Below are 27,456 nucleotides of genomic sequence, written 5' to 3'. Positions count from 1 at the left end.
TCTACTTTCGGATAGCTTGGGAAAACTATATCCTTGTCTTCTACCTGACTTTATTAGTCTTTCACCACTGAGTATGATGTTATTAGCTGTGGACTTTTCATATATGGCCTTTAATATGTTGATGCAGTTTCCTTCTATTCCCAGTTTGTTGAGTGTTTTTATCATGAAAGTGTGTTAAACTTTGTCAAATGCTCTACTGAGATCATCATGTAGATTTTCCCCCTTCACTGTAATAAAGTAGTGTATTACACTGATTGATTTTCATATATTGAATCATCTTTGCATTCCAGGAATAAATCTCACTTGGTCATAATGTATAATCCTTTTAATACACTGCTGAATTTAGTCTGCTGAATAGTCATCAGAAAAATTATTGGTCTATAGATTTCTTGTCTTGTAGTCTTTGCCTAGGTTTGGTACCAGAGTAATGCTGGCCTTACAGAATGAGTTTGAAGTGTTTTGGAATAGTCTGGAGAGGACTGGTGTTAATTCTTCATTAAAAGTTTGGTAGAATTCACCAGTAAGACCATCTGGTACTGGGCTTTTTTTTGTTGGAGATTTTTTATTACAGAGTCATCCCTTTACTGGTCTGTTCAGATTTTCTATTTCTACATGATTCTTGGTAGGTTGTGTGTCTTTACAAATGTGTCCAGTTCATCTAAGTTATCCAATTTGTTGGTGTAAGTACTTCAATCCTTTTAGTGGCAGAATAATATTCAACTGTATGAATATACCAGATTTTGTTTATCTATTCATCAACTGATTGACATTTGGGTTGTTTACACTTTGGGACTACTGTGAATTATCCTGCTATGAACATTGGTATCAAGTTTTTGTGTGGACATGTTTCTATTTCTCTTGGATATATCCTTAAGAGTAGAAGTTTTAGGTCGCATGGTATCTACACATAACATTTTGAGGAAATGTCAGGCTGTTTTCCAAAGTAGCTGTACCATTTTTTACAATCTCACCAGTAATGTATGAGTCTTCCAATCTCTCCACATCTTCCCCAACACTTGTTAATACTTCTCCTTTTTATTATGGCCATCTGACAGTGTGTATAAGATGGTATCTCATTGCGGTTTTGATCTGCATTTCCCTAATGACTATGATACTGAACATCTTTTCATATGCTTATTGGCCATTTGTATATCTTCCTTGGAAAAATGTCTTTTGAGATCCTTTGCTTACTTCTTAAACAGGCTATCTTTTTTATTATATAGTTGTAAGAGTTCTTCATATATTATAGAGACAAGCCCCTTAGATACATGATTTATAAATATTTTCTCCCATTCTGAGTTGTCTTTTCACTTTCCCAACGGTGTCCACCAAAACACAAAAGTTTTAAATTTTGATGAAGTCCAATGTATCTATTTTTTTCCTATAGTTTCTGCTTTTTTTGTCATAACTAAGAAGGCTTTGGAGGGACTTCCCTGGTGGTCCTGTGGTTAAGACACCACACTCCCAATATAGGGGGCCTGAGTTCAATCCTTGGTCAGGGAACTAGATCCCGCATGCCACAACTAAGAGCCCACATGTCGCAACTAGAAGATCCCACATGCCACAACTAAGACCCGGCGCAGCCAAATAAATAATAAAATTAATAAATAAATATTTTCAAAAAGAAGAAAAAAAAAGAAGGCTTTGGCTAATCCAACATCATGAAAATTTACTCCTACATTTTCTTCTAGGAGTTTTGTGATTTTAGCTCTTATATTTAGATCGTTGATCCATTTTAGTTAATTACTGTGTATGTGAGAAAGGGATCCAATTTCATTCTTTTGCATGTGTATATCCACTTGACCCAGCATTGACTGTTGAAAAGCCTGTTCTTTTCCACTGACTTGTGCTGGTATCTTCATCAAAAATAAACTGACCATAAATATAAGGGTTGGTTTCTAAGCCCTCAATTCTATTCCACTGATCTAAATGTTTTCCTAAAGCCAGTACCACACAGTCTTGATCATTCTAGTTTTGTAGTAAGATTTGAGATCACTATGTGTGAGTCCTCCAATTTTGTTTTTCTAAATTTTTTTGACAATTTTACCTCTTGAATTTTCATATGAATCTTAAGATCAGCTTGTCAGTTTCTGAAAAGAAGCTAGCTGGGATTCTGTGAGAGACTGCATTGAATATGTAGATCAATTTGGGGAATAGTATGCATCTGATCCATGAACCTGTAATGTCTTTCCATTTATTGAGGTTTTCTTTAATTTTTTTTCAATGATATTTTGTAGCTTTCAAGGTACAAAGCCTTACACTTCTTTTGTCAATTTACTCCTAGATATTTTATTCTTTTTAATGCTATTATAAATTAAAGTCTTCTTAATTTCACTTTAGATTGTTCACTGCTAGTGTACAGAACTACAACAGATTTATGTATATTGATTTTGTATCCTGCCACCTTGCTGAACTCATTTATTAGTTCTAAGAGTTTTTTAGTGGATTACATAGAATTTTCTATATTGTGTGTATGTGTACACACACACAGACACACACACAAACTGATTAGAGATAGTTTTACTTCTTCCTTTCCAATTGGTTACCTTTTATTTCATTTTCTTACCTTATTTCCCTGGCAATGTTGAACAGAAGTGGCAAAAGCGGACATCCTTATTTTTCATAGTGACCCTTTAACAAGTTGAGGCAGTTCCCTTCTATTCCTAGACTGTTCTATTCCTGCTCTACATTTGAGAGTGTAAACCGGCGCATCCCTTCTAGAAAACAACTTGGTAATATGTGTTAAGAAATTGCAAAGTTCAAATCCTTTGACCTAATAATCCCATTTCTATAATCAATTTAAGGGAATAATCAGATGTGAATAAAAGTTTTATGCAGAAGGACATATTCTAGGAAGGAAATCTGGTTCCAATGTCTATGGACTCACTGACTGCTAGGATTATATATGCTCATTATACAAGACCTTTATCGCTCACTACTTCACTCACTACTTCATTTCTCACCAAACCTATAATTCAGAATTGGTTAGGACTTTTTCTAGCAGATAAAGTCCCTTGTCTGGTTAAAGGTATACGAATAGCTACAAATCACTGCTAGAATTTCCCAGTATAACACTTCAATATAGAAAACAGTAGTTGAAATGCCTGAAAGAACCTAAATATGCAACAATGGAGGAATGAAATATGGTCCATCCAAGTGACATATTATTCCAATAAAAAAGCATGTTATTAATGAAAGAAGCAGAACCTCAGCTTGGGAATAAATAATCATAAATATGAGAGAAGACACATTAGGAAAAATATAGAAAATTTTAATAGTGATAATATCTGGGTCATTTTATTTTCCAAATTTATAACAATAAACATCACTTTTATAATCAAGAAAAGAAAGTCTAACATTCTTTCTCCTTCCCTGCCCCACTCAAAAAAAGTTACTAATTCTAAATAATAGTACTACTGCACAAAAAGAGGGTATAGGATCTTAAAACTATGCATCCCTGGCCTAGAGCCTTAACTGGAAACTTCACATAAAATATCAGATACAAATAAATTGTACAACTGAGACTAAGTTTTATCTTTTACATGACAAAATGAATAACATAATATAGGCAGCCCCCAGTATACAAAAAATTTAAACTTACAAGTGACTTTCCATCCTGCCTCAACATGCTGCTGGAGGCCCCACCATCACAGGAAAATTTTATCTTTAATAAAATAACCTGCAAGTTCATTTCTTTTTTAAGGTAGGAAAAAAAAAAAAGAAGACACAGTACACAGTTGGTAGGTACAGACTCCTTAACAAAGTTCTCTTGCTTATTTGGTAGATCCCACAGCCTGCATTAAATTTTTTCTCTTTTTTTTGAAACTCAACACCTACAACTGAAATCCTGGCAATTACAGATTAACAGAGTTAACAATAAGGGAAAACTTCTGGGCAGAAAAAAGCCTGTCATTCATATATTAGTCTGGTTTAGTTCTAGCAACTACTGATCCACCTGGTTCCCAGAAACTCGGTTGAGTCGGGGACCAGATTTTTTTTTTTACCTTGTGTATCTCAAGCACTATTTATTAGAACTTGCTGATTTGATGAAAACGTTCCAGCTGCACTATCCAAAATGCAGTCAGTAGTAATGTATAACTACAGAGCTCCTGAAATGTGGCTAATGCAACTAAGGAACTGAACTTTTAATTTTATTTAATTTTAATTAATTTAAATCTAAATAAACATATTGCCTAGTGGCTCCTGTATTGGCCAGCCCAAGTCTAGAACCGGCACAATAAACATGTACGGAAAGAACGAACAAATCGATCAACGATGCTCTCATCACAAAACCCACAAAATATTAGCAGTTCTATATTATGGGAATGAATTCAGATTTTTAAGAAAATGAGGCAGGGAAGATAATTTTGAAGCAAGACTTTTTTTTTAGGGGATATGCCAATTTTTCATTGCCTCATAAAACACGTTATGACAATTATGAATTAGAATGGCCTCCTCCCTACTTATCCAAATAGCACCCATCTTTAACTTTCTATCTACTCCACAGAACATTCTCAGCTTTGTATTTCATTCATTCATTTATTCAAAATTTAATGATAACCTACTGTGTGCTGCACACTATGAACACAAAGTAGAATAAAACTCAGTCTCTGTCCTCAGGCAGGCACTTCAATAGAAATAAGAGATGAAAACATAATGACTAAGTTGAAATAGAAAATATCGTTATAGAACTGTGTATAACATGGAATGCAAGCATAGGGGAGCACCATGTGAGAATCAAGAGACTACAGAGAAAGTGACATTTAAGACTGCTTCCCTCAACCATATAATGACACTCTACCATAAGCATTACTATAGAAAACTTTTATTGATATTTAGAAAAATTCCAAATTAAAAGATTACTCAAATTCCCTCATTAAACAAACACTAGTATTGAGAGCATTACAGCGAACTTAATTTGTACAAGTAATTTTAATACTGGTTTTCGTTACCCAGGATATTATGTTAATTTTAAGTACCAAAATACTATTTTGTTGTAGTGATACCATTATTTCAGTGTTTGTTTTTCATCTGAGTACTAAATATTTACATTTTGATATGGAGATCAATGACTAACATTTTACTTTATACTGCATATAACTGCCAAACAAAAAGTGTCCTCTACCCAGAGAATTATAAACTGCATTAAAATTTTTCATTGAATATTATTACATTCATTCAGAAATCATTTTTCTGTAAATTCATAATCCTCAGTGGAAAGAAGAAAATAACAAAGCAAAGCTTCTGTTGCAAAATAATTAACAGTCTAGTTCAAAGACCTTATGAACAGGGAAGTATGAACACAAGACTACTGAAATTAATACAAGTAACTGCATCCCACGCAGAAACTAAAGACCTAGAGGTATAGGAAATGTTTTCTTATACCTCACACTAACAATAAAAAGACTGAGAAACAGACAAAATAGTTCAAAGATTCCCTCAAAGAGAGTAAAAAGAAATGCAACTGCTTGAAGATGAAAACATTAGGAAAAAAATTTAGAATTAGTTTGTCTGTCTCGCCTGCATTCCCTCGATTATTTCAGAGGAAGCTCCTTCAGCATCTATAGGTTTCTGCACAAAAATATACCCATGGTGAAACCACTTAACCATGTTTTCTTAAGGCCACTGTGGTGGAAAGTGGGAAGATTGGTCAGGTAAGACCTCACTCATGAATAAAGCAACATTCAGGCAGAGAGCTAGAGAACGAGAAATTTGCCTTTTAAATCGTGCGCACGCGTGCGTGCGTGCGTGCGTGCGTGTGTGTGTGTGTGTGTTGGGGCTGGAGAGGTGTATGCCCAGTGTAAAGAAAGGCTTCAGGGCAGAGAAGTGCACTGGCATATCTGATGACTCAAACGAGCGATATGAATGGAGTTTGGTGAGCAATGAGAAAAACTGGATTGGGGTTGAGGTTGGAGAAATAAACAGGGATATGATCACACAGATCACGAAAACAGAGGTCCAGGGTATGTGGAGGAAAAGCAACTATATTAATTTGGCTATAGAACAAGATTAATGAAAAACAGTATTTGCACACCACCCTCATGCATAAAATCTTAATTTAATTCTCACTACACAGTAAGAGAAATAATGTTTCCCTTTAATGGGTAAAGAAATAACAGGCTCAGAAGGGCTAAAGGCCTTGCTGAAAAGCTAAGTCTAACCCCAGACATTCTAACCCAAGTCAAACAGGTAACCTTTCTACTACACAATAAGAAGTAGTGAAAAATAACATGAAAAAGACAAACCCAGTTCAAAGTCAGACTAAGAAATATGGGCTTTATTGTGGGAAAAAAACTAATGGAAGTTATATCAATTAAAAAGATGATTCTGATGATCTCCATAGGGCATACAGAATACTTTCAAACAGAGGTTCCTTCATAAAAAATGGTTACCATACATAACAACAATCATTTTTCTACTGTATTCCCCAGAAGAATAAGATGGTGGATGTGTATAGCTGGGGATGGGAGGAGGCTAAGTACCATGTTCAATCAGAACATACCTACTTTTTAATCTGTTTTATGTTAGATTTAGTTTCAAAAAGAATTCTGCTCTTTGAAAACCACTGACTATAAGGGAGTCAACCTTAGTTCCAAAATCTTACTCTAAAGATCTAAAACCTGCTGGAGGTAGAGCATTTCTTTCACCCATCAAATACCCTATGTTAGCTACTTTAAAAAGCACACTAATTTCTTTTCAGCTTTTTTTTGCTAAAAGCCAACAATATACCACTATAGATTATCAAAAGCAATTTCAGGTTAACATTTTTGCCGCCCTACTTTTAGAAATAATACATATGCCTACCACAAAGTTTCCTTGTATGTTGAGACATTATAACATTAAAAATGTAAGGTAAATATATTCTAATACTACTATAAACTGCTTCTCAATCACTAAAAAATAAAGACTAAAAATTATATATTGAGGCCCCCCCAAAAAAATATTGCTAGTGAATATTTCATCTGTAATACCAATAAGTATGATGTTACCTAGGAGGATGGAAGGCGGAGCGAGGGATGGATTGGGAATTTGGGATTAGCAGATGCAAACTATTACAAATATAATGGATAAACAACAAGGTCCTACTTTATAGCACAGGGAACTATATTCAATATCCTGTGATAAACCATAATGGAAAAGAATATGAAAAAGAATATATATACGTAAAACTGAATCACTTCGCTGTACAGCAGAAATTAATACAATATTGTAAATCAACTATAGTTTAATAAAATAAATTTAAAAAAATTTTTAATAGAGTTTGATATTAAGGCAATATTTTTAATGTACCTAATAAATCCTCAAATGGTCAATATCAAAATCTATAAGTTAGCAAAATCATGAATACACAGAATTGGTTATGTAAATATGCACACATACCTTTATCCTTCTTAAAATCCAAAGCATCTTCTTTATCGGTCACTATTTCCTTCATATTGATAATACTCTGGTGGGTAAGCTGCCGGAGAATTTTAATTTCTCGAATTGCTGTAATGGGAAAGCCTTCCTTTTCATTATCCAGGCGTACTTTTTTTAAGGCTACCATTTCTCCTATTAGAAAAGTAAATAAAATCAGGTTACCAGCTGACAAAACTAAGTAACATTTAAAATTTTTATTTTATTTTTTAATATTATTTTTATTTTTTCTTTTCAGCTGCACCAGGTAGTTTGTGGGAATCTTAGTTCCCTGACCACGGATCATAAATAAATAAATAATAATAAATAAATAAATAAATAACACTTGGTATTGATATTATATCAAAGTTATTGATAAAATAACTTGATATTGATATTATCAATTATTATTATTATCAATATTATTATTAAAACATTTGATATTGATATTATATCAAAGTTATTGATAAAATAACTTTTATTTAAATAAAAAATTATTTAAATAATAAATAAATAAATAACATAAATAAATAAATAATAAAATACACGCCCTGCAATACAAGCGTGGAGTACTAACCACTGGACCAGCAGGGAATTCCCTAAATTTTTATTTTAATTCATAATTTCAGTTCCTACCTCTTGAAATTACAAACCACAAAATATATTTTAGTTTCCAATATACCAAATTATAATATTTATGGTTCAAAAAGTCTCTGGTTAAATAAATTAAGGGATATTTATCAAACTACGGAATATTATACAACTGTTAAAAAGGATAAAGTAGGTCTATATGCACTGTTATTTTACACTAAGATATATTAAATGAAAAAAGCTAGATAACAAAGAGTAGATATATTACACTGCCATTTTTTAAAAAGTGAAGAGGGGAGGCTAAATATACCTAATATGCTTATACATGCATAAAATCTCTCTGAACAGATGAGAAAACTCTGGACATTGTGCAGATAAGAAAATATGCCCAGATCTATTCCTGTCCAAAGATGCCCAGTTACCCAGTAGTAAAACTGGGATTCAAAATCTGGTTTAGCTCTCTCAAAACTATGTGCTCTTCCCACAACACTAAATGGCCTCATAATTTACATATGAGTGAGTTTTGTATCAGATAATCTAAATATTGAAACACACACAAATCCTATTATAAGAAAAAATTCACTGTAACAGAAGTTTGTTCATTCCACTTCTTTGTAGGGGAAAAAGAAGGAATTCTGTACTTACAAATTTTCCAAAGGAAGGACGTTTTTCCTTTTAATCATTAAAAATTACTTGATTTTTTAATAGAAATCTAAAATGTATGATTCCTTGTTTTATAATTTAATCTCTTTTGATAATGCAAAATCATCATGATAAATATTACTTTACTGCTGCATGCTATAACTGCCTTCAGAGTTTCTATGCATAAGGTAGCCTCGCTTATACTAAGTGCCCTCAAACACCTATGCTATTTTATCTATTGGTTTACTTCAACAAGAAATTATAAATAAAGATTAAACACTGACTCTAAGCACCATTTATTAGTAAAATACATGGCGTCTAACACAGTTACTTTTTCCTCTGCCCCAAGGCCTTTTAAAACTTTCTCTCAGGGGACTTCCCTGGTGGCCCAGTGGTTAAGAATCAGCCTTCCGGGGCTTCCCTGGTGGCACAGTGGTTAAGAATCCCCCTGCCAATGCAGGGGACATGGGTTCGAGCCCTGCTCTGGGAAGATGCCACATGCCACGGAGCAACTAAGTCCATGCACCACAACTACTGAGCCTGCGCTCTAGGACCCGCGAGCCACGACTCCTGAAGCCTGCGCGCCTACAGCCCATGCTCCGCAACAAGAGAAGCCACCGCAATGAGAAGCCCGCGCACCACAACGAAGAGTAGCCCTTCTCGTTGCAACTAGAGAAAGCCCGCGCGCAGCAACCAAGACCCAATGCAGCCAAAAATAAATAAATTAAATAAATAAATAAATAAATAAATTTATTAAATACAAAAAAAAAGGAGGAGAATCGGTCTTCCAATTGGGGAACTAAGATCCCACATGCCATGGGGCAACTGAGCCGGCATGCCCCAACTACTGAGCCTGTGTGCTCTGGAGCCCGCACACTACAACTAGAGAGCCCGTGTGCCGCAACTACTGAGCTCACACGCTCTGGAGCCTGCGCGCCACAACCAGAGACAAGCCTGCATGCCGCAACAAAGAGCCCACGCGCCACAATGAAAGATCCCATATGCCGCAACGAAGATCCCAATGCAGCCAAAAAAAAAAACAAAACAAAAAACCATGTATGTATATACACCCCATTACATGTACTCATATCTTACATAAGTGCATACATAAAATGAAACAAAAAACAAGATGAAACAATACCATGATAAATTCAAATTTAACTTTTTTTTTCTGAAAATTCCTCAAGTTATACATTAGAAGAGAAACATGAATTAAGCACATTCCATAGGCCCAAAGATCCAAAGCATTTGGCATTCTTACCAGTGTCTTTATCCCTGGCCTTGTAAACTTGTCCATAGGTACCTTCTCCAATAATTCCGATGATATCAAATTTATCCACGCAGCGTTTTCCCCAGTCAATGTCTTTTTCTTTGATTTCACCATAGCGAGGCCCACATATTCTATCAAATATAGTTCTGAAGTTTTTATATACAATCAAGCAAAGTGAATAAACTGTTTAATACTCAATATCCACCCTCCATACCCAATCTTAAACCATTTATTTCCCCTCACCCTTGCATACTTGTGATCATCTAAGACAGGCAACACCGTGAGGTGGTATTACAAATTATCTTGAAAGTCAAGGTATTTCTCCATACTGACTCTCCTTCTGTAGACTAACACTTAAAGTGGGAAAGAGAAGTAATGAAGTTTGTATGAAGGACTTTCAGAAATACAATATAATTTTTCAGTGAGGGGACAAAACCAACACCGGTTCAAAGATTCAAAGTTCTCTAAACAACCTCCAGAGTATTTTTTCATTCACTGACAATGTGTATAATTTATCTGCTTTCAAAAACCAGAAGATTAATAATGAACATTACCAAAAATCTAACCATAAAGCGTACTGACAAATTTAGACTCATGGCTAGATAAAATTATCTTAAAAATGGAAGCACCAGAAAGATTTTCAGTCTAAGAGAGTATAAAAATATTAATATTATCAACCCTTAGGAATCTACACTTTAAGTATGTATTATATATAACAAATATTTGATATTCTTCAAAAAGAATGTAATTTTGTAGTATCTTAATATTCGGGCAGGTAAGAGAATTTAAGTAAAGGAATAAAGCTACAATACTCAAGGAGAGACTCTTTTTAAAGTTTTCTAGCTTTCTACTCCACACTAGAAAATCACCTCATATTCTTATACTAGACACTACCTGAAACAGCAATTCTAAAATCAGATCTAACTCAAAGTCTTACTTACACTTTCCCTTGGTTAAGCAGAAATAAAAAAAGGAATCATCATTCTCCCTCTGCCCTTAACTGATGAACAGGTTTCAAGGGAAAGAGTTATCTCTAGGCACTTACTTGAAGCTAATTTAGGATACAGATTTCAAACCTTCCTCCACTCCACCTCTTGCAAAATCAAGAATGCATTTAGTTATGGGAGCAAATAAAAGCAAAGGAAAACATAGCAGCTTGCCCATTACTAATTTTGTCTGGGCTCACTGAATGCTGATTTCCACCTTGCCCAATTTCAATATTTGTTTTTTAAATATCTTAATTATAGAAATTTTCTTCAACATATATAATATCCCAAGAAATTAATACATTACAAACTGAGAGGGAAAATTTAATTTGGTATTATGAGTCATTTTGAATAAGTACTCAGGCAATTAGGAAAAAAAACTTTTTTCAAAGCTCCAATAAAAGTTATTCATATACTTAAGTTGAAAGAATACACTTTTTATTATTTTAAATCTTAATTTTGGACTTTATAATTTTATGATGATCCAGAATCATCTCTGGCCAATTTAAGAGCAGGTAGAAAGCAAGCACATACTTAGGCCTCCTTTTACTATGTAACTGTGTTGCTGTTTTCTTTTCCTCTGGACTCTTTGAGAGATCATCTCCTCCTGGTAGCTCAGGGGGCAGTGGTAAATCAGCAAGTAAACATCGTAGTTTCTTTTCTACTTCTTTTTTAACTGCTTTTACTGAAATATTTCCTCGTAAGCTAAAAAGAAAGGAGTCAGACAAATAAAACACAAAAATTTATTTCATTGAGAAATAAAAATGCATTTATATAGCACACAATGGCAAAGGCTAAACCGAGTTTCTTTACTTTCCAGCTAAAATAATATACTATATTCAACTGCAAAAATATAAAATTTGGGGGCAAAAATGATACAGAATTAGATAAAAACTAAGGAAATCTGAACAAAGTATGGACTTTAGTTACTAATAATGTATCAATATTGGTTCATTAATTGTAACAAATGTACCATACTAATAATGCTAGATGTTAATAATGAAGAAACTGAGTGGAGGGTATATGGGAACCCTCTGTAATATCATTATAACTTTTTTGTAAATCTAAAACTGTTCTAAAAAATAGGCTATTTTTTAAAAAGATATAGAATTACTATAAAACTGTAAATTAAAACTGAAAGTCAACTAGTCATGCTTTATGGGAAAATTCATTAGTTTTATAATAGCATTTGGTTTGATTCTGGTAGACAGACAAAAAGCTATTTTGTTTTAAGAAATAAATAAACCACATGCTATTATTTATCTGGCCCATTTAAATAACTACAAAGAACAAATTTAGCTTCATCCCTTTTCAGAATTAATTTTTCCTGAATTGGACAATGATTCTTTAAAAAATTTTTTAAGGCTCTAGCTTATCAGAATTACAGGTGAAAATTAAGCTCAGTTAGTTTTATACTTTTTTGAATGTATTAAGACCTCTGATTTTTTTAACTGTATCTTAACCTGGTAATTGATTATTTTAAACCTCTCAGACACTACAAAATCTGTTTAACAATATAACATGTTGAAAGAGAATATTACAATGATAATAAAATTTGGACTTCACATACTTTCATAGCAGTTATGAGTCCCAGAATTAAAAACTTTAGTGAAACTACACTACTGTGGTCAGAAACTACTAATGATGTTAACAATATAAATCATTTCATTTTAATTATAACTTCTCCTACTCATGTTGGACTTTAATATTATTGTACAATATACGGTCTTTTAATACCATCTGATAAAAACTATTTATCAATAAAATTGTGACTTTCCTTCACAACCCCATGTTACTAGAAAGTAATCTTTAATAGGGAAAACAAGCTCAAAAGGAAATTGGATTGCAGTTGTATTTTTATAGTAATGGTGTCATATAGCCCACTTTTCAATTTTCATGTCCCTCCATTCAACAAATATTCATTATACACGTCTATGTGCTAGGTATTACATAGGCACTATAGTTTAACAACAAAACAATTCACAAATACATTAAGATACATACAGTTCCTCTCAGAAAGGAGGTTACAGTCTTTTGGAGGCATCAGAAAGCAGCAGGATAAAGTACTGTACAGACTAATTTCCAGAGTAATATGGTACTAAAGGGTAGCTAACTCAGGACTGAAAGACAGTAAAAGCTTCTTTCTAGAAAAGGTACCACTTGAACTCTGTCTGAAAATAATTCTATTTAAAATAATTTATTTAGAGAACTGTAGTCTCTAACTTGTAATTAGACCTCAGTCCAAAATTTGCATTTGTCCAAAAATTCAAATCAATGGGGGGGAGGGGAGACTAGAAGTCTTAATTTTACTTATAATTTAACATTTAAAAGACTGCCTATATTCAAATATATCATTATATGAACTACCAAATTCAGCAAGGCTCCCAGACTTAAGAGAAATGAGATATTAGTTTCAAAAAATAACACTATATAATTAAACACATTATATTTTCACTGAATACCTGCAATAACCAAATAGGGTATGTGATGAGTTTTTAAAAGTCTCCATATACTACAGAAACAAAAAACAACAAAATGCCTTAACCAGAAATGTATAAGACCAAGAGAAGAAAATTAAAACATATGGCTGATGAACATAAAACTAGACCAGAATGAATGAAAAGAAATGATGTTTTCATATGGGAAACTGTAATCCTGTAAATCTGTCAGTCTCCAAATTAATCATTGCATTTAACCAAGCCCCAAACAAAAATCAAGCAAGACAAGCCAAATGATCATAAAATCTGTCTAAGAATAAGGGCAAAAAATGCCAACACTGGGCCCAAGTTCATTTATAACAGTGTTGAAGTTGAGGCTGAATGGCCGGGTTATTCACTAACCAGTAATTTACTCCATCCCTTTACTTTTACATTACCTACCTACTCCTATAATAGAAATCTGACTTTGAGGGCCAACATACTATGCACCTAAGAAGTTAAAACAAAAAAGTATTGGCAAAGAAATAATACAATATGTTAATAGAAAATAGAGTCCAGAAACACACAGATATCTATAAGAATTTTTATATATGGCACCACAAATCAGTGAGATAGATTATTCAGTAAATGCCATTAGCAACAACTGATCTATTAGTCCAGGGGTGATGCGAGAGAGCACATAATCAGACCATGTCTTTCTTCTACATATAATAACCAAAAACAAATTTCTGTGAGATGTGAGTTAACCTTTAAAAATGTTTTAAACCTGTAAGTTTTAAAGGAAAAATTATAGATCCAACTACATTCAAAATGGAAAACACGCATGTAGCCAAAACCAAAAATAAGTCTCAAAGACAAGCAACAGACTGTGAGAGGCACAGGTCAAGATCCCTAACATAAGCAGTACCTATAAATCAATTAGAAAAAAGATAATAATCTTAAGGAAAAGTCAGTATAAAACATGAACAAGCAATTCACTGAAAAATAAAGCCAACAAGTGTTTAGAAAGATGCTATAGCTCAATAACCAGAAAAATGCAAAATTAATCACATATTTTAAAGATTTTCAACATTTCAAAATTGGCAATATTTAGTGTTAGTTGAAGCAATTTCATAAACTTGGGTGCATAAATTGGTACACAATCTTACTAAGATTCAATTTGGCAGTTTCCATCAAATTTTTAAATGTGGATACTTTGACCTCACAACTATCCTATAAAAATTGCTCACATGTACATAAAATATTAATGTATAAGGAGAACTTAATAGCAAACAATTATAAATCTAAGTATCCATTAATCAACAGAATAGTTAATAAGAGAGTGATGCATCCACTTCCATGTATAGGAATATTGAACCTATCTCTACCAACCTGGAAAGATCTCCAACACATTAAAATAAAAAAAAAAAAAGAAGTGAAGGAATATTGTGCATGGTATGATCCTAATTTTTAAAAAAATGATTTATTACATGTAAACATATAGTTAACAGTCTATCTTATGATTTTCGGAGAGTAATGGATTCCAGGGCTGGGAGAGAAGCAAAGTTCAAAGCGAGCCTAAAAGATATTGTTTGGCTAGGAAGCAAGGAAGCACTCAAAAATAAAATGAGTCATATCAAAAGGACAAAGGAGTTAGCATAAAGGAGTTCCCACTGGCCAAATTTCAGACCATCAAATTTGGAGCATCAAAAAGAAGAGTAGCTCAATGTTCATTGCAGCTCTATTTATAAGACAGGACATGGAAGCAACCTAAGTGTCCACTGACAGAGGAATGGATAAAGAAGATGTGGCACATATATACAATGGAATATTACTCAGCCATAGAAAGAAACGAAATTGAGTTATTTGTAGTGAGGTGGATAGACCGAGAGTCTGTCATACAGAGTGAAGTAAGTCAGAAAGAGAAAAACAAATTATCGTATGCCAACACATATATATGGAATCTAAAAAAGAAAAAAAAAATGGTTCTGATGAACCTAGGGGCAGGACAGGAACAGAGATGCAGACATAGAGAATGGACTTGAGGACACGGGGAGGGGGAAGGATAAGTTGGGACAAAGTGAGAGAGTGGCATGGACATATATACACTACTAAATGTAAAACAGATGGCTAGTGGGAAGCAGCCACATAGCACAGGGAGATCAGCTCGGTGGTTTGTGACCACCTAGAGGGGTGGGACAGGGAGGGAGGGAGGAAGACGCAAGAGGGAGGAGATATGGGGATATATGTATATGTATAGCTGATTCACTTTGTTATAAAGCAGAAACTGACACACCATTGTAAAGCAATTATACTCCAATAAAGATGTTAAAAATATATACACATAATAAAATTAAAAAAAAAAAGAAGAGTGGCTATAAGTGATGTTGAATCAATCTTTGGCCGCACATGTCAGTAGTAGTACTCAGGAGTCTTAAAAAACTTCAATATGCTTGAAACATACAAACACTTTCAAAGCAAAAAGAGCAAAGACACAATAAAAGAGAAAAGACAGAAAAGAAGATGGGTCAAAAAAATTTTGTTAATGGCCAAGTATGAAATGTGCCACCATCTTGTTAAAAACAGAGGCACAAAGAATATCCTCCTTAATAAGCAGTCACCTGGGCACATCCTGAATTCTTAAAAACATCACCACTAAAAATTTACCCCTGTAGCACATATGAAAAATAAAGTAGAGAACAACCAGTCTCACTGGTCCAGAATCACTAGATTCTCAGCAACTGGCTTATTCTCACTAATGAAGTGACTCAATTCTGCATTCATGCCTCTCTGTCCTGGACAGCCCATTCCAGGAGTCATCAAAATTACAAATCACTACTCTTATGACCCTTTGGTGTTCCTAGAGAACAGTCAAACCTGCAAATACCACAATTAGAATAGTATAACTGGATAACACCTGATCATATTGGATGGGGTCCCTCAGCAACATTTTTTTTTTTTTTCCTCAGCAACATTTTTGATTGTAGAAAAAAGATGCCTCAGAGGGCATGAAACACAGAAATTATATTCAATACTTTATTTTCTGTTTGTTTGAAACTATAAAATTGTCATAATGCTGGCCAAAGTGAGCACTTGCAAGACCTGCCCACATGGAATTTCTATCCACTTGTTTTCAAATTCTCAGATGTCAGCTAGGAAAACTGACCATATAGTTGCTTTTTAACAAAAAGGGGAAGGGGAGGGGAACAGCTATAATTTCTTCATAAAAATAAGAATGAAAAAGGTTAATTTAAGTCAATTGGCAAATATCACACAACAGCATAAAGCTTCTATCCTAGCATACATTTGAGAAACATTCTTAGAACTGCATTTACATTTACTCTTACCTTCATCCTCTTAAAAATGTTTCAAAATAAAGTACAAGCCACACCCCCAACATTCACAGCAGAAATGTGTAAACAATTTAAAGGAAAGCATAAACACATTTCCGTAATATGTAATTAATCTCTAATTGCAAAAAATTAAGTCAATAAAACACTAAAAAGTGATGTATTCGTAAAGCCACCTAAAGTAATAAATTTATAAGGCCAATGGAAACACTTAGAATAACCAAGACACACGCTATTATCAACCAGGACAGACTCTCTCATAAAATGTCCTATCTCCGGTAGGATCACCAAGGAATACTCAGCCAAAGAAAATACCAACATTTCTAATTCTCAAGCTCAAGCTGAAACATACATTGTATCCCAGGACAATGGCAATTTTTACCTGGAATTCTTAGCATAAGCTATAATTTTGTCATCCTACAAGCCATGTGCTTCATTTTAAGTTGTACACAATAAAGAAAATTAATTCACTTACTAACAGTCATTATAAAATTTTTTTGGTGGGGTCAAATAATTTCAAACTTAGATTTTTCTTTAAACAGTCACTGACAAAATTTTTTGCACTTACCTATCAGCATCTTTATCTTCAGGCAGCATGGGAGGCAAAGGTAAGGGTGGTAAGGTAGAGGTCACTAAAGCCACATGTTGCTCCTTCTCCTTGGCTCCTATGCTTGGTGTAAGTGGTTTGTTTTTCTCTTTAAGAGATACTGGTTCCTCCTTTGTAACAGCAGATTTACCCTCCTTTCCAACTACCACTGCTTTCTTGGTGGCTTTATCTACAATCAAATTATTATCCACCTTTGCTACCTGAAGAGGTGGCTTTGTTTTTGCCTTGTCATTTTTTAAAGTTCCACTGCTTGAGGGAGAAGGTGCATGCTCAATTTTAAGTTTCTTCACATCCTTCACGTGGTTGGTTTGTGATGCACTGGCACCAGTTTCTGTGTTCCCCTTGGTAGGTGTAGAAGTGTTTGAAGCTTTGGCAGCTTTGGCAGCGGCCTCAGCAGCCTTAGCTGCTTCTGCAGCTTTCGCTGCCTCTGCAGCTCGTGCTGCCTCTGCAGCTCGTGCTTTTTTATTCTTGTTCAATTCAGCTGCCAGGCTACTCTTCAGAGTTAGTGTGCTAGGAGAAATGCTAGAATGACGACTTCTGGATCTAGACAATCTGTGCCTGCTACGAGATCTTGAATGCCTAGATGAGTATGGGCTTCTGCTTCGGGATTTGGCAGACCGTCTGGTGGAAAATAATTAAGATTTAGTCAGTAACTCAGAAAAGTTCAGTTTGAAGTGTACAAAAACTCCTAACTTGAGGCTGTGAAATGAAATAGAAATTACTTAATTTCCAAATCATAATATAGTTTTTGTGAGAGAATTTTTTAAAAGCAGAAAGTGCTTTTAAGTAGAATATTATCTGCTGGTTATACTTTTCCTGAAAATAGACTCTTGATCTCAGTCTGGCCTACAAATGCTCAAAGATGGGGCTGGATGAAAGCAGATCTCTATGAAAAGAAATACTGTAAGAATTAGGAGGAAAAACTATGACAAGGCATTACTGCTGTCTCAAGAAAATAGAAGCAGTCAACAAGGACAACACCAATGGTAGAAGTAGCAGGGTGAAGTCTGACCAAACTTTTACCAAGGAGACAATTTCTACAACTCAAAAGCCCCCCATGCATAAGTTCAGGAGTAAGTAGTGCTCTGTCTACACCAAGAGTGAAAAAAATGAAACCTGTCATTAGGCAGTAAGAAAAAGTCTAAATCTTGGGAACTATCTAACAATGACTGTTCATTTCACTTCTCAAAAATCACTGGAAAACACAAAAATTAACGTATATTCAAAAGTATGGTGGCAACCAAAGTTTCTATGAAACAAATGCAGCACAGCACCAACAGAAATGAAGCTGAGCTTTTCAAATCCACACCTTATCAAAACTTTAAAAAAATATAAGACCAAGGCACTATTAGAGTACTTTGACATATTTGATATGGCTCACTTAATGCTCACATCAACCCCAGTAAAGTATCTGCAGTTTGTAGATAAAACTTGAATCTAAAATATTACCTGAAGTCAAATCCCAATCTCATTAGTAGTTGTACTGGTTATTATCTTACTGCCACTACCCCATCCCTCCAATACTCTTCTGCCCTACCCTGGGCCCAAAGGAGGCTGACCTCAACAGATGCATCTTCTGGGTTCCAGTGTTATCCATCACTGGCAGATCAGAAGGCAGCGAAAAGCTGGATTCTTTCTTTCCAGCTCCCTCCTTCCTATTGGTCACATTTTGTGGCAGAAGATCTGTCCCTCTACCACCATGGCTCCTGTCAAACACTGCCTTCTCCACAGCTCTCACCAGGCTCTAATAACACTATATTTTCCTTGCCCCTTCGAGCTTCCCTCTGTAACTAACGAAAACATCCCTTGTCAGTTTTCTCAATCCACCCCTATCTCTGTAGTCCTCCATTAAAGTTTCTTAAACCACCTGAGTTGGATTCTGTTACCTTCTAGAACCTAACTGTATGCCAGGTCTTAAACCCAGATCTTTTGATTCTAAAGTACGCAGAGTCACATTCAACACATTAACACACTACCATGGAGATAGTTCTTATTGAAATTTTGTAGGGGATTTGGTAAACGAAGCAAAGAAATTCCTAAGAACCCATAATTAAAGTGGGAAGAGAAAAGGAAGAACTAGAAATTTTTGTTTATATTTGGCATTAATATATTATGTAATATATTACATATATATTATCCAATACATTTTACAATTCTAGTATGAAGACAAATGATGGTTAGATTTAGGATAAACTCAAATACAAATTCAACTTCTCCCTTATTCTTTCAGAAACATTTCAAAATGTACGTAGGGCCAATTAGTGTTCAGCACTGAGCTAGTGTTTCCAACCCCATACTTTACATAAAGTATTTATGTAACATTATTTTAGGTTAACAGGAACACTGGTTTAGTAACCATTTTAATCTAACACTTGCTTAACAAATATTCATATACATCAATCATAAAAATCATCAATGAGCTTACAACTATTCATGGAAATGAGAGGAAATGTTTAGCTAAATATAAAGTAATAAGTTGGTTATAAAATATCTTGGATAACTTTAATATAGGAACAAAAAGTGTCATAATATGAAACACTTGGCCACACTTTTAATTTCCTTTGCCTTCAGAATCCTGGACCTCAAAATAAGACTGCTATGTCAAGTTACTATCCCCTGATCACAGCAGGAGAAAGCAAAGAGACTGCCGTCTCATCAGAGGTAACAGCACAGAACTTTTCCTAAATTAACTTTCCCACACTAGCAAGATTCTGGTCATCAGCTTCATACAGACACAGAAATAATATTTAACTAAGAAATTTATAATCAGTAAACTTTACTTAAGAAAACAGATACAAAGATAAAATCCCAACACAAGTAACTCCTCTGGCCTATTAAATTCTTATTCTCTTCTACACAGAATCTAGATAAGAAAGTTATCAGTAAAGACAAAAATTTTTGACCTATTAAATATATTTCAGAAATGACATTTTTATGGTATTTGATCCCTAAACCAACTGAAATTCTTCTAGACACACACTCCATTCTTCTCCAATTTTTCTATTTCTCTTAAAAAGCTCCTTAACTTTTCAAATTTCCTGCCCTAGTAAACTTGTATTCTCTCAGGTATTGCATATTTGCTAATCAATTTCAATTACATATTTACTATTTATAACAAACATATTTTGGGAATCTAAAATTAAATAAAAACACAAAACTCAAGTTTAGGTTATTCTTACTAATGATCTAACACTTCAGCCATACAAAGTTATGAGAGTAAGAGAGAAGTGGATCTCTAAGACTACATAATGAATTATGTCATGTCTTATAAAAAGAACTTAAATGGATGGTAGATAGCACATCCTTGTTTTATAGGTAAGATTTTTCTCCTTTTTAAAAATGTTTTTTCTAATATTTCTGTGCTGTAAAATTTACAGTGACCATATATTAGCTGTTTCTTGTTTGTTTTGAATGTTTTTAAGATGTTACAGAATCACGGGGCTTCCCTGGTGGCGCAGTGGTTAAGAATCTGCCTGCCAATGCAGGGGACACAGGTTCAAGCCCTGGCCTGGGAAGATCCCACATGCTGCAGAGCAACTAAGCCCATGTGCCACAACTACTGAGCCTGCACTCTAGAGCCCGCGAGCCACAACTACTGCAGCCGCATGCCACAACTACTGAAGCCCGCACGCCCAGAGCCCGTGTTCCACAACAAAAGAAGCCACCACAATGAGAAGCCCACACACCGCAATGAAGAGTAGCTCCCACTCGCCACAACGAGAGAAAGCCCGTGCACAGCAACAAAGACCCAACATGGTCATAAATAAATAAATAGAAATTTTAATTAAAAAAAAAAGAAATTACAGAATCTTTTTAGAAGCTTTCGCAAATTCATACAACTCAAAGCAGAACCAGGGGGCTTCCCTGGTGGCACAGTGGTTAAGAATCCACCTGCCAATGCAGGGGACACGGGTTTGAGCCCTGGTCCAGGAAGATCCCACATGCCACAGAGCAACTAAGCCCGTGTGCCAAAACTACCGAGCCTGCGTGCCACAACTACCGAGCCCACGTGCCACAACTACCGAAGCCGGCACACCTAGAGCCCATGCTCCACAACAAGAGAAGCCACCACAATGAGAAGCCTGTGCAGTGCAACGAAGAGTAGCCCCCGCTCACCGCAACTAGAGAAAGCCTGCGGGCAGCAATGAAAACCCAATGCAGCCAAATATAAATAATAAAATAAAATAGATAAATTAAAAAAAAAAAAAAGCAGAACCAGGATAAAAAATCCAGTATCTAAAACCCAACTGGTTAGTGCTCACTGTTAATTCGGTTAGTGTTCCTTAGAGAGAGAGCATGGTGTACTATTCACTCGACTATATCACACAATCTCTCCAAGAGTCCAGGTCTTCTGCAATTGTGCCTAATTAGCAAACACTGATTCTTAAAATTTTTACTATAATAATATTCAATCCCTCATTATATAAAATAATATGTAAGAGCAGTATCCAATAGAAATTTCTGGGATGGTGGAAACGTTCAATGCATGTGATGTCTCCTATGGTAGTCACTATGCACAATATTTTTTAGCCTAGTTTTTCTACCCTGCTTATTTCACATGCTAATAGTAGCTATGTCCATTCAAATCTTGTTGCTAAGCCCCCATAAAGGTATGAAAGTGATTCCCATGCAAGGATGGTTCAACATACGCAAATCAATAAATGTGATATACCACATTAATAAAATGAAGGATAAAAATCATATGAGTATCTCAACAAATGCAGAAAAAGCGTTTGATAAAATTCAACATCCTTTCACTATAAAAACAAAACATATGGATACTAGAGGGGAAAGGGGGGGAGGGATAAATTGGGAGATTGGGACTGACATATACACACTAATATATATAAAACAGGTAACTAATAAGGACCTACTGTATAGCACAGGGAACTCTATTCAATACTCTGTAATGACCTATATGGGAAAAGAATCTAAAAAACAGTAGATATATGTGTATGTATAACTGATTCATTTTGCTGTACAGTAAAAACTAACACAACATTGTAAATCAACTATACTCCAATAAAAAAAAATTTAATTAAATAAAAATAAAAACTAAACAGATTGGGCACAGAAGGAACACACCTCAACACAATAAACGCTAGATATGACAAGCCCACAGCTAATATTATACTCAACAGTGAAAAACTGAAAACTTTTCTCTAAGATCAAGAATAAGATAATGATGCCCACTCTTATCACTTTTATCCAACACAGTATTGGAAGTCCTAGACATAGCAATTAGGCAAGAAAAAGAAATAAAAGGCATCAAAATCAAAAAGTGAAAAGGAAAATGTTCTTTGTTTGCAGATGACATGAACTTACAGACAGAAAACCCTTTAAAGACTCCATCAAACACCTGTTAGAATAAACAATTTCAGTAAAGTTACAGGATACAAAATCAGTAGTGTTTCTATACATTAATGACAAACTGTTGGAAAGACAAAATAAGAAAACAATCCCATTTATAAAAGTACCAAAAAGAATAAAGTACTTCGGAATAAATTTAACCAAGGAGATGAAAGAAATTGAAAAAGAAATATACGGAAAGATATTCCATGCTCATGAATTGGAAGAATTATTAAAATGTCCATACTACCCAAAGTAATCTACAAGTTCAATGGAATCTCTATCAAAATTCCAATGGCATTTTTCACAAAAATAGGAAAAAAACCCTAAAAATCATATGGAACCACAAAAGACCCTGAACAGCAAGAGCAATCTTGAAAAAGAAGAACAGAGTTAGAAGCATCAACTTTCTGATTTCAAAGTATATTACAAAGTTACAGTAATCAAAACAGTATGAGACATGGACCAATGGAACAAACTGGAGTCCAGAAATAAACCCATGCACATATGGCCAATTAATTTTCTACAAAGGAGTCAAGAATATACAACGAGAAAAGGATGATCTCTTCAATAAATGGCATCGGAAAAGCTGGATAGCCATACGCAAAAGAATAAGACTGGGCCCCTATTTTAAACCACATACAAAAATCAACTCAAAATGGATTAAAGACTTGAACATAAGATTTGAAATCATAAAACTCCTAGAAGAAAAAGAAGGGGGTAAACTCTTTGATACTGATCTTGGCAAAGGTTTATCAAAAGCAAAAATAAACAAGTGGGACTACATCAAACTAAAAAACTTATGCACAGCAAAGGAAACCACCAACAAAACAAAAAATCAACCTATAGAATGGGAGAAAATATTTTTGATAAGGAGTTTATATCCAAAATATACAAAGGGGATTTCCCTGGTGGTCCAGTGGTAAAGAATCCGCCTTACAATGCAGGGGACATGGGTTCGATCCCTGGCCAGGAAGCTGGGATCCCACATGAAGCGGGGCAACTAAGCTCACGCACCTCAACTAGACAGCCTGTGTGTCGCAAACTACAGAGCCCATGCGCTCTGGAACCCGCGTGCCACAACTACAGAGCCCACGCGCCCTGTAGCCTGTGTGCCACAACTAGAGAAGAGAAAACCCACACGCCACAACTAGTGAGAAGCCCACACGATGCAACAAAGATCCCGCATGCTGCAACTAAGACCGGACGTAGCCAAAAATAAATAAATAAATAAATCTCAAAATATACAAGGAACTCATACAACTCAGAGAGCAAAAAAGGCAAATGAACCAATTAAAAAGTGGGCAAAGGGGACTTCCCTGGTGGTCCAGTGGTTGAGACTCTGTACTTCCAATGCAGGGGGTGTGGGTTCAATTCCTGATCAGGGAACTAAGATCCCACATGCCATGCGGCACAGCCAAAAATTAATTAATTAGTTAATTTTTAAAAAACATTTGTTTAAAATTAAAAGTGGGCAAAGGACCTGAAGAGACTTTGCAACACATCCAAATGGCTAACAGGTACCTGAAAAGGTGCTCAATATCACTAATCATCAGGGAAATGCAATTCCACAATGAGATACCTCCACATACCTGCTTGAATGTTTATTATCAAAAGGCAAGAGATAACAAATGCTGGTGAGAATGCAGAGAAAAGGGAACCCTGGTACACTGTTGTTAGGAATGTAAATTGACACAGCCACCATAGAAAACCATGTGGAAGCGAATCTAGAAGTCAAAAAATAGAACTATTGGCAATCCACTTCTGGGTATACATCCGGAGGATATGAAATCACTACCTCAAAGAAATATCTGTACAGGCATACCACCGCAATAAAGCAAATTTGCAATAAAGCAAGTCACACAAAGTTTTTGGTTTCCCAGCACATAAAAAGCTATGTTTACACCATACTATAGTCTATTAAGTGTGCAATAGCATTATGCCTAAAAAAACAGTGTACATACCTTAATTTTAGAAATTAATGCTGTTGGGAAAATGGCACCAATAGACTTGTTCAATGCAGGGTTGCCACAAACCTTCAGTTTGTAAAAAACACAGTGTCTGAGAAGCACAATAAAACGAGATATGCCTGTACCCCCATGTTCACTGCAGTACTATTCATAAGAGCCAAGATATGGAAACAATCTTAAGTGTTTATGAACAGATGAATGGATAAAGAAAATGTGGGCATGTGTTTAATATTATGCAGCCTTAAAAAAAGAAGGAAATCCTGCCATTTGTGACAACACAGATGAACCTGGAGAGTGTTATGCTACGTGAAATAAGCCAGGAAAGACAAACACTGCATGGTATCACTTATATGTAGAATCTTAAAAAAAAAAAAAAGTCAAACTCAAAGGAAGATAGAAGAGAAGGGTGATTGCCAGGGGCTAGAGGGTGGGGGAAATGGGGACAGGTTGGTAAAAAGGTACAAATTTCAGTTTTAAGATGAATAAGGTCAGGACTTCCTGGTGGTACAGTGGGTAAGACTCCATGCTCCCAATGCAGGGGGCCTGGCTTCAAGCCCAGGGCAGCGAACTAGATCCCCACATGCATGCTGCAACTAAGAGTTTGAATGCCACAACTAAGTAGCCCACGTGCCACAACTAAGGAGCTGGCAAGCTGCAACTAAGGAGTCCTGGAGCTGCAACTGAGGAGCCCACCTACCACAACTTAGACCCAGTGCAACCAAATAAATAAATATTAAAAAAAAAAGATGAATAAGGTCTAAGAACCTAATGTATATAACATGGTGACTATAGCTGATAACACAGTGTTGTATAATTAGAAGTAATTTGCTAAGAGAGTTGAACTTAAGTATTCTTACCCCCCCCAAAAACAGAGGTAAATATGTGAGGTGATGAATGTGTTAACTTGATTGTGAGACGCCTCTCACAATGTATACATATATATCAAGTCATCACTGTTGACACCTGAAATATATTACAATTTTATTTGTCAATTATATCTCAACAAACTGGGGGGTGGGGGGGAATGATTCCCAAAGTGAAAACAAGCACTATATAAATATAACGTGGTATTATTTTTCAAAAACCGGTCTCTCTCAATCATCCCTTTAGTCACTGTCTCAGTCAAAACTCTAAATATTCCTGTAAAATTTGCCATGCATTAGTATTATAACAGCTCTATTAAGTTTAACAGTACTATGGCAGCCTCTTAAATTTACCCCTTGTTTCAAAACTAATCTGTATCTAATCCAGACTTACATGCAAAGTGAACACTTTCCTCTAAAATCTGCTCCCTGCCATTCTGTATTTTTAATTTCACCACTCTCCTCTACCCATTTACCCAGCTTAGAAATCTTCCCAGTTTTCTGCTGCCCATACCACATGCCATCAACTGTCTCATTTTATTGATTCTAACTCTACATTCCCTTACATCCATAATTCCTTGTATGTTTCCTATTCCTGCTGTAAAAAATTATCCACAGATTTAGTGGCTTAAACAACACAAATGTATTATCTTACAGTTCTGGAAGTCAAAAGTCCAAAATCAGTCTCACTGGGCTAAGATCAACATGTCACCAGGGCTTTGTTCCTTCTACAGTCTTGGGAAAATGTTTCCTTACCCTTTCCAGCTTCTAAAGACTGTTCGTTCCTTGGTTCATGGTCCCACATCATCTGACTTTGGTTCATGGTCCTTCCATCATCACATTTCCTCTCTCCCTCTGCTTCTATCATCACACGGCCTTTTCTGACCCTGACTTTCCTGCTTCCTTTTACAAAGACCCTTGTGTTTACATAGGACCTACAATCCAGGATAATCTCTCCATCTCCAGGATCCCTATTTTAATCTACAAAGGTCCCTTTTGCCAAGTAAAGTAACATATCACAGGTTCACATGGACATCTTTGAGGGGGCCATTATTCACATCTTCCTCTTCTATTCTCAAGGCCACTGTTCTATTTCAGACCTTATTACCTCTCCTCTAGGTTACCTTATCATCTTAAAAATAACTGATCTCTTTAAATCAAATCTCTCCTTGCCCCAATTATTTCTACAGATACCATAACCACACTAATCCTCACTTTTCAGTGATTATTACATGTCTCAAATTCACTCACTTTCCTTCTCTTTTTAGTAACTATTCTAAACCTTCACACCTTCTTCAAGCTCACAATATTCCCAAAGTCTTTCTTAAAATCACTTTACTTCTTTTTCACAGAAAAAAACAAAGGTTATCGGGTATGTTTCCTGCCTGCAAACTTTTTTTTTTTAATTTTTTTTATTTTGGCTGCATTGAGTCTTCGTTGCTGCACGCGCGAGGGCTTTCTCTAGCTGCGGCGAGCGGGGGCTACTCTTTGTTGCGGTGCGCGGGCCTCTCACTGCAGTAGCTTGTCTTGTTGCGGAGCACGGGCTCTAGGCACACGGGCTTCAATAGTTGTGGCACGTGGGCTCAGTAGTTGTGGCTGGCGGGCTCTAGAGCGCAGGCTCAGTAGCTGTGGCACATGGGCTTAGTTGCTCCGCCCTGCCTGCAAACTTAATCTGTATCTCCATCCACTTTATATTCCACCTGATCTCAGAGCAGAGGTGTTCCTCTTTCTATCTAAGGCTAACTCCTGTAATAATACTTTCAATCCCATATTCTCTAGATCCTTACTTCAGAGTTTGGCCCACAAACCAAAGCAGCATCAGCTTCATCTGGGATTTATGAGAAATGCTGTATCTCAGGCCCCAACCCAGACCTTCTGATTCAGAATCTGCATTTCAACAAAATCCCCATTATAGTTTGAGATGCTCTATGCTAGGCTCCTCTAGGGAGGAGGAGATGAGATGCTCTATGCTAGGCTCCTCTAGGGCTACTCCATTACTTGTGACTTCAACCTTTT

At 35.4% G+C, this 27,456-nt stretch overlaps 1 protein-coding gene across 2 annotated transcripts in view; it reads right to left on the bottom strand.

The window, feature by feature from the left end:
• CDK13 (cyclin dependent kinase 13) overlaps nucleotides 1-27,456 on the bottom strand; it is a 111,084-nt gene that overhangs the window by 63,468 nt on the left and 20,160 nt on the right. For both annotated transcript variants that reach the window (XM_060157352.1, XM_060157353.1), the window contains exons 2-5: nucleotides 17,220-17,879; nucleotides 11,419-11,589; nucleotides 9,890-10,029; nucleotides 7,381-7,551 (exon numbers count right to left, since the gene is read on the bottom strand). In XM_060157352.1, coding sequence (XP_060013335.1) covers nucleotides 7,381-7,551; nucleotides 9,890-10,029; nucleotides 11,419-11,589; nucleotides 17,220-17,879 — 1,142 coding nt within the window. The remainder of the gene's footprint in view (nucleotides 1-7,380; nucleotides 7,552-9,889; nucleotides 10,030-11,418; nucleotides 11,590-17,219; nucleotides 17,880-27,456) is intronic.

Source organism: Lagenorhynchus albirostris, chromosome 8 (genome assembly GCF_949774975.1).
Source record: "Lagenorhynchus albirostris chromosome 8, mLagAlb1.1, whole genome shotgun sequence".
NCBI classification, from domain to species: Eukaryota; Metazoa; Chordata; class Mammalia; order Artiodactyla; family Delphinidae; genus Lagenorhynchus; species Lagenorhynchus albirostris.
The sequence above is the reverse complement of the archived record's forward strand: the minus strand, read 5'-3'. Positions and strand labels throughout refer to the sequence as shown.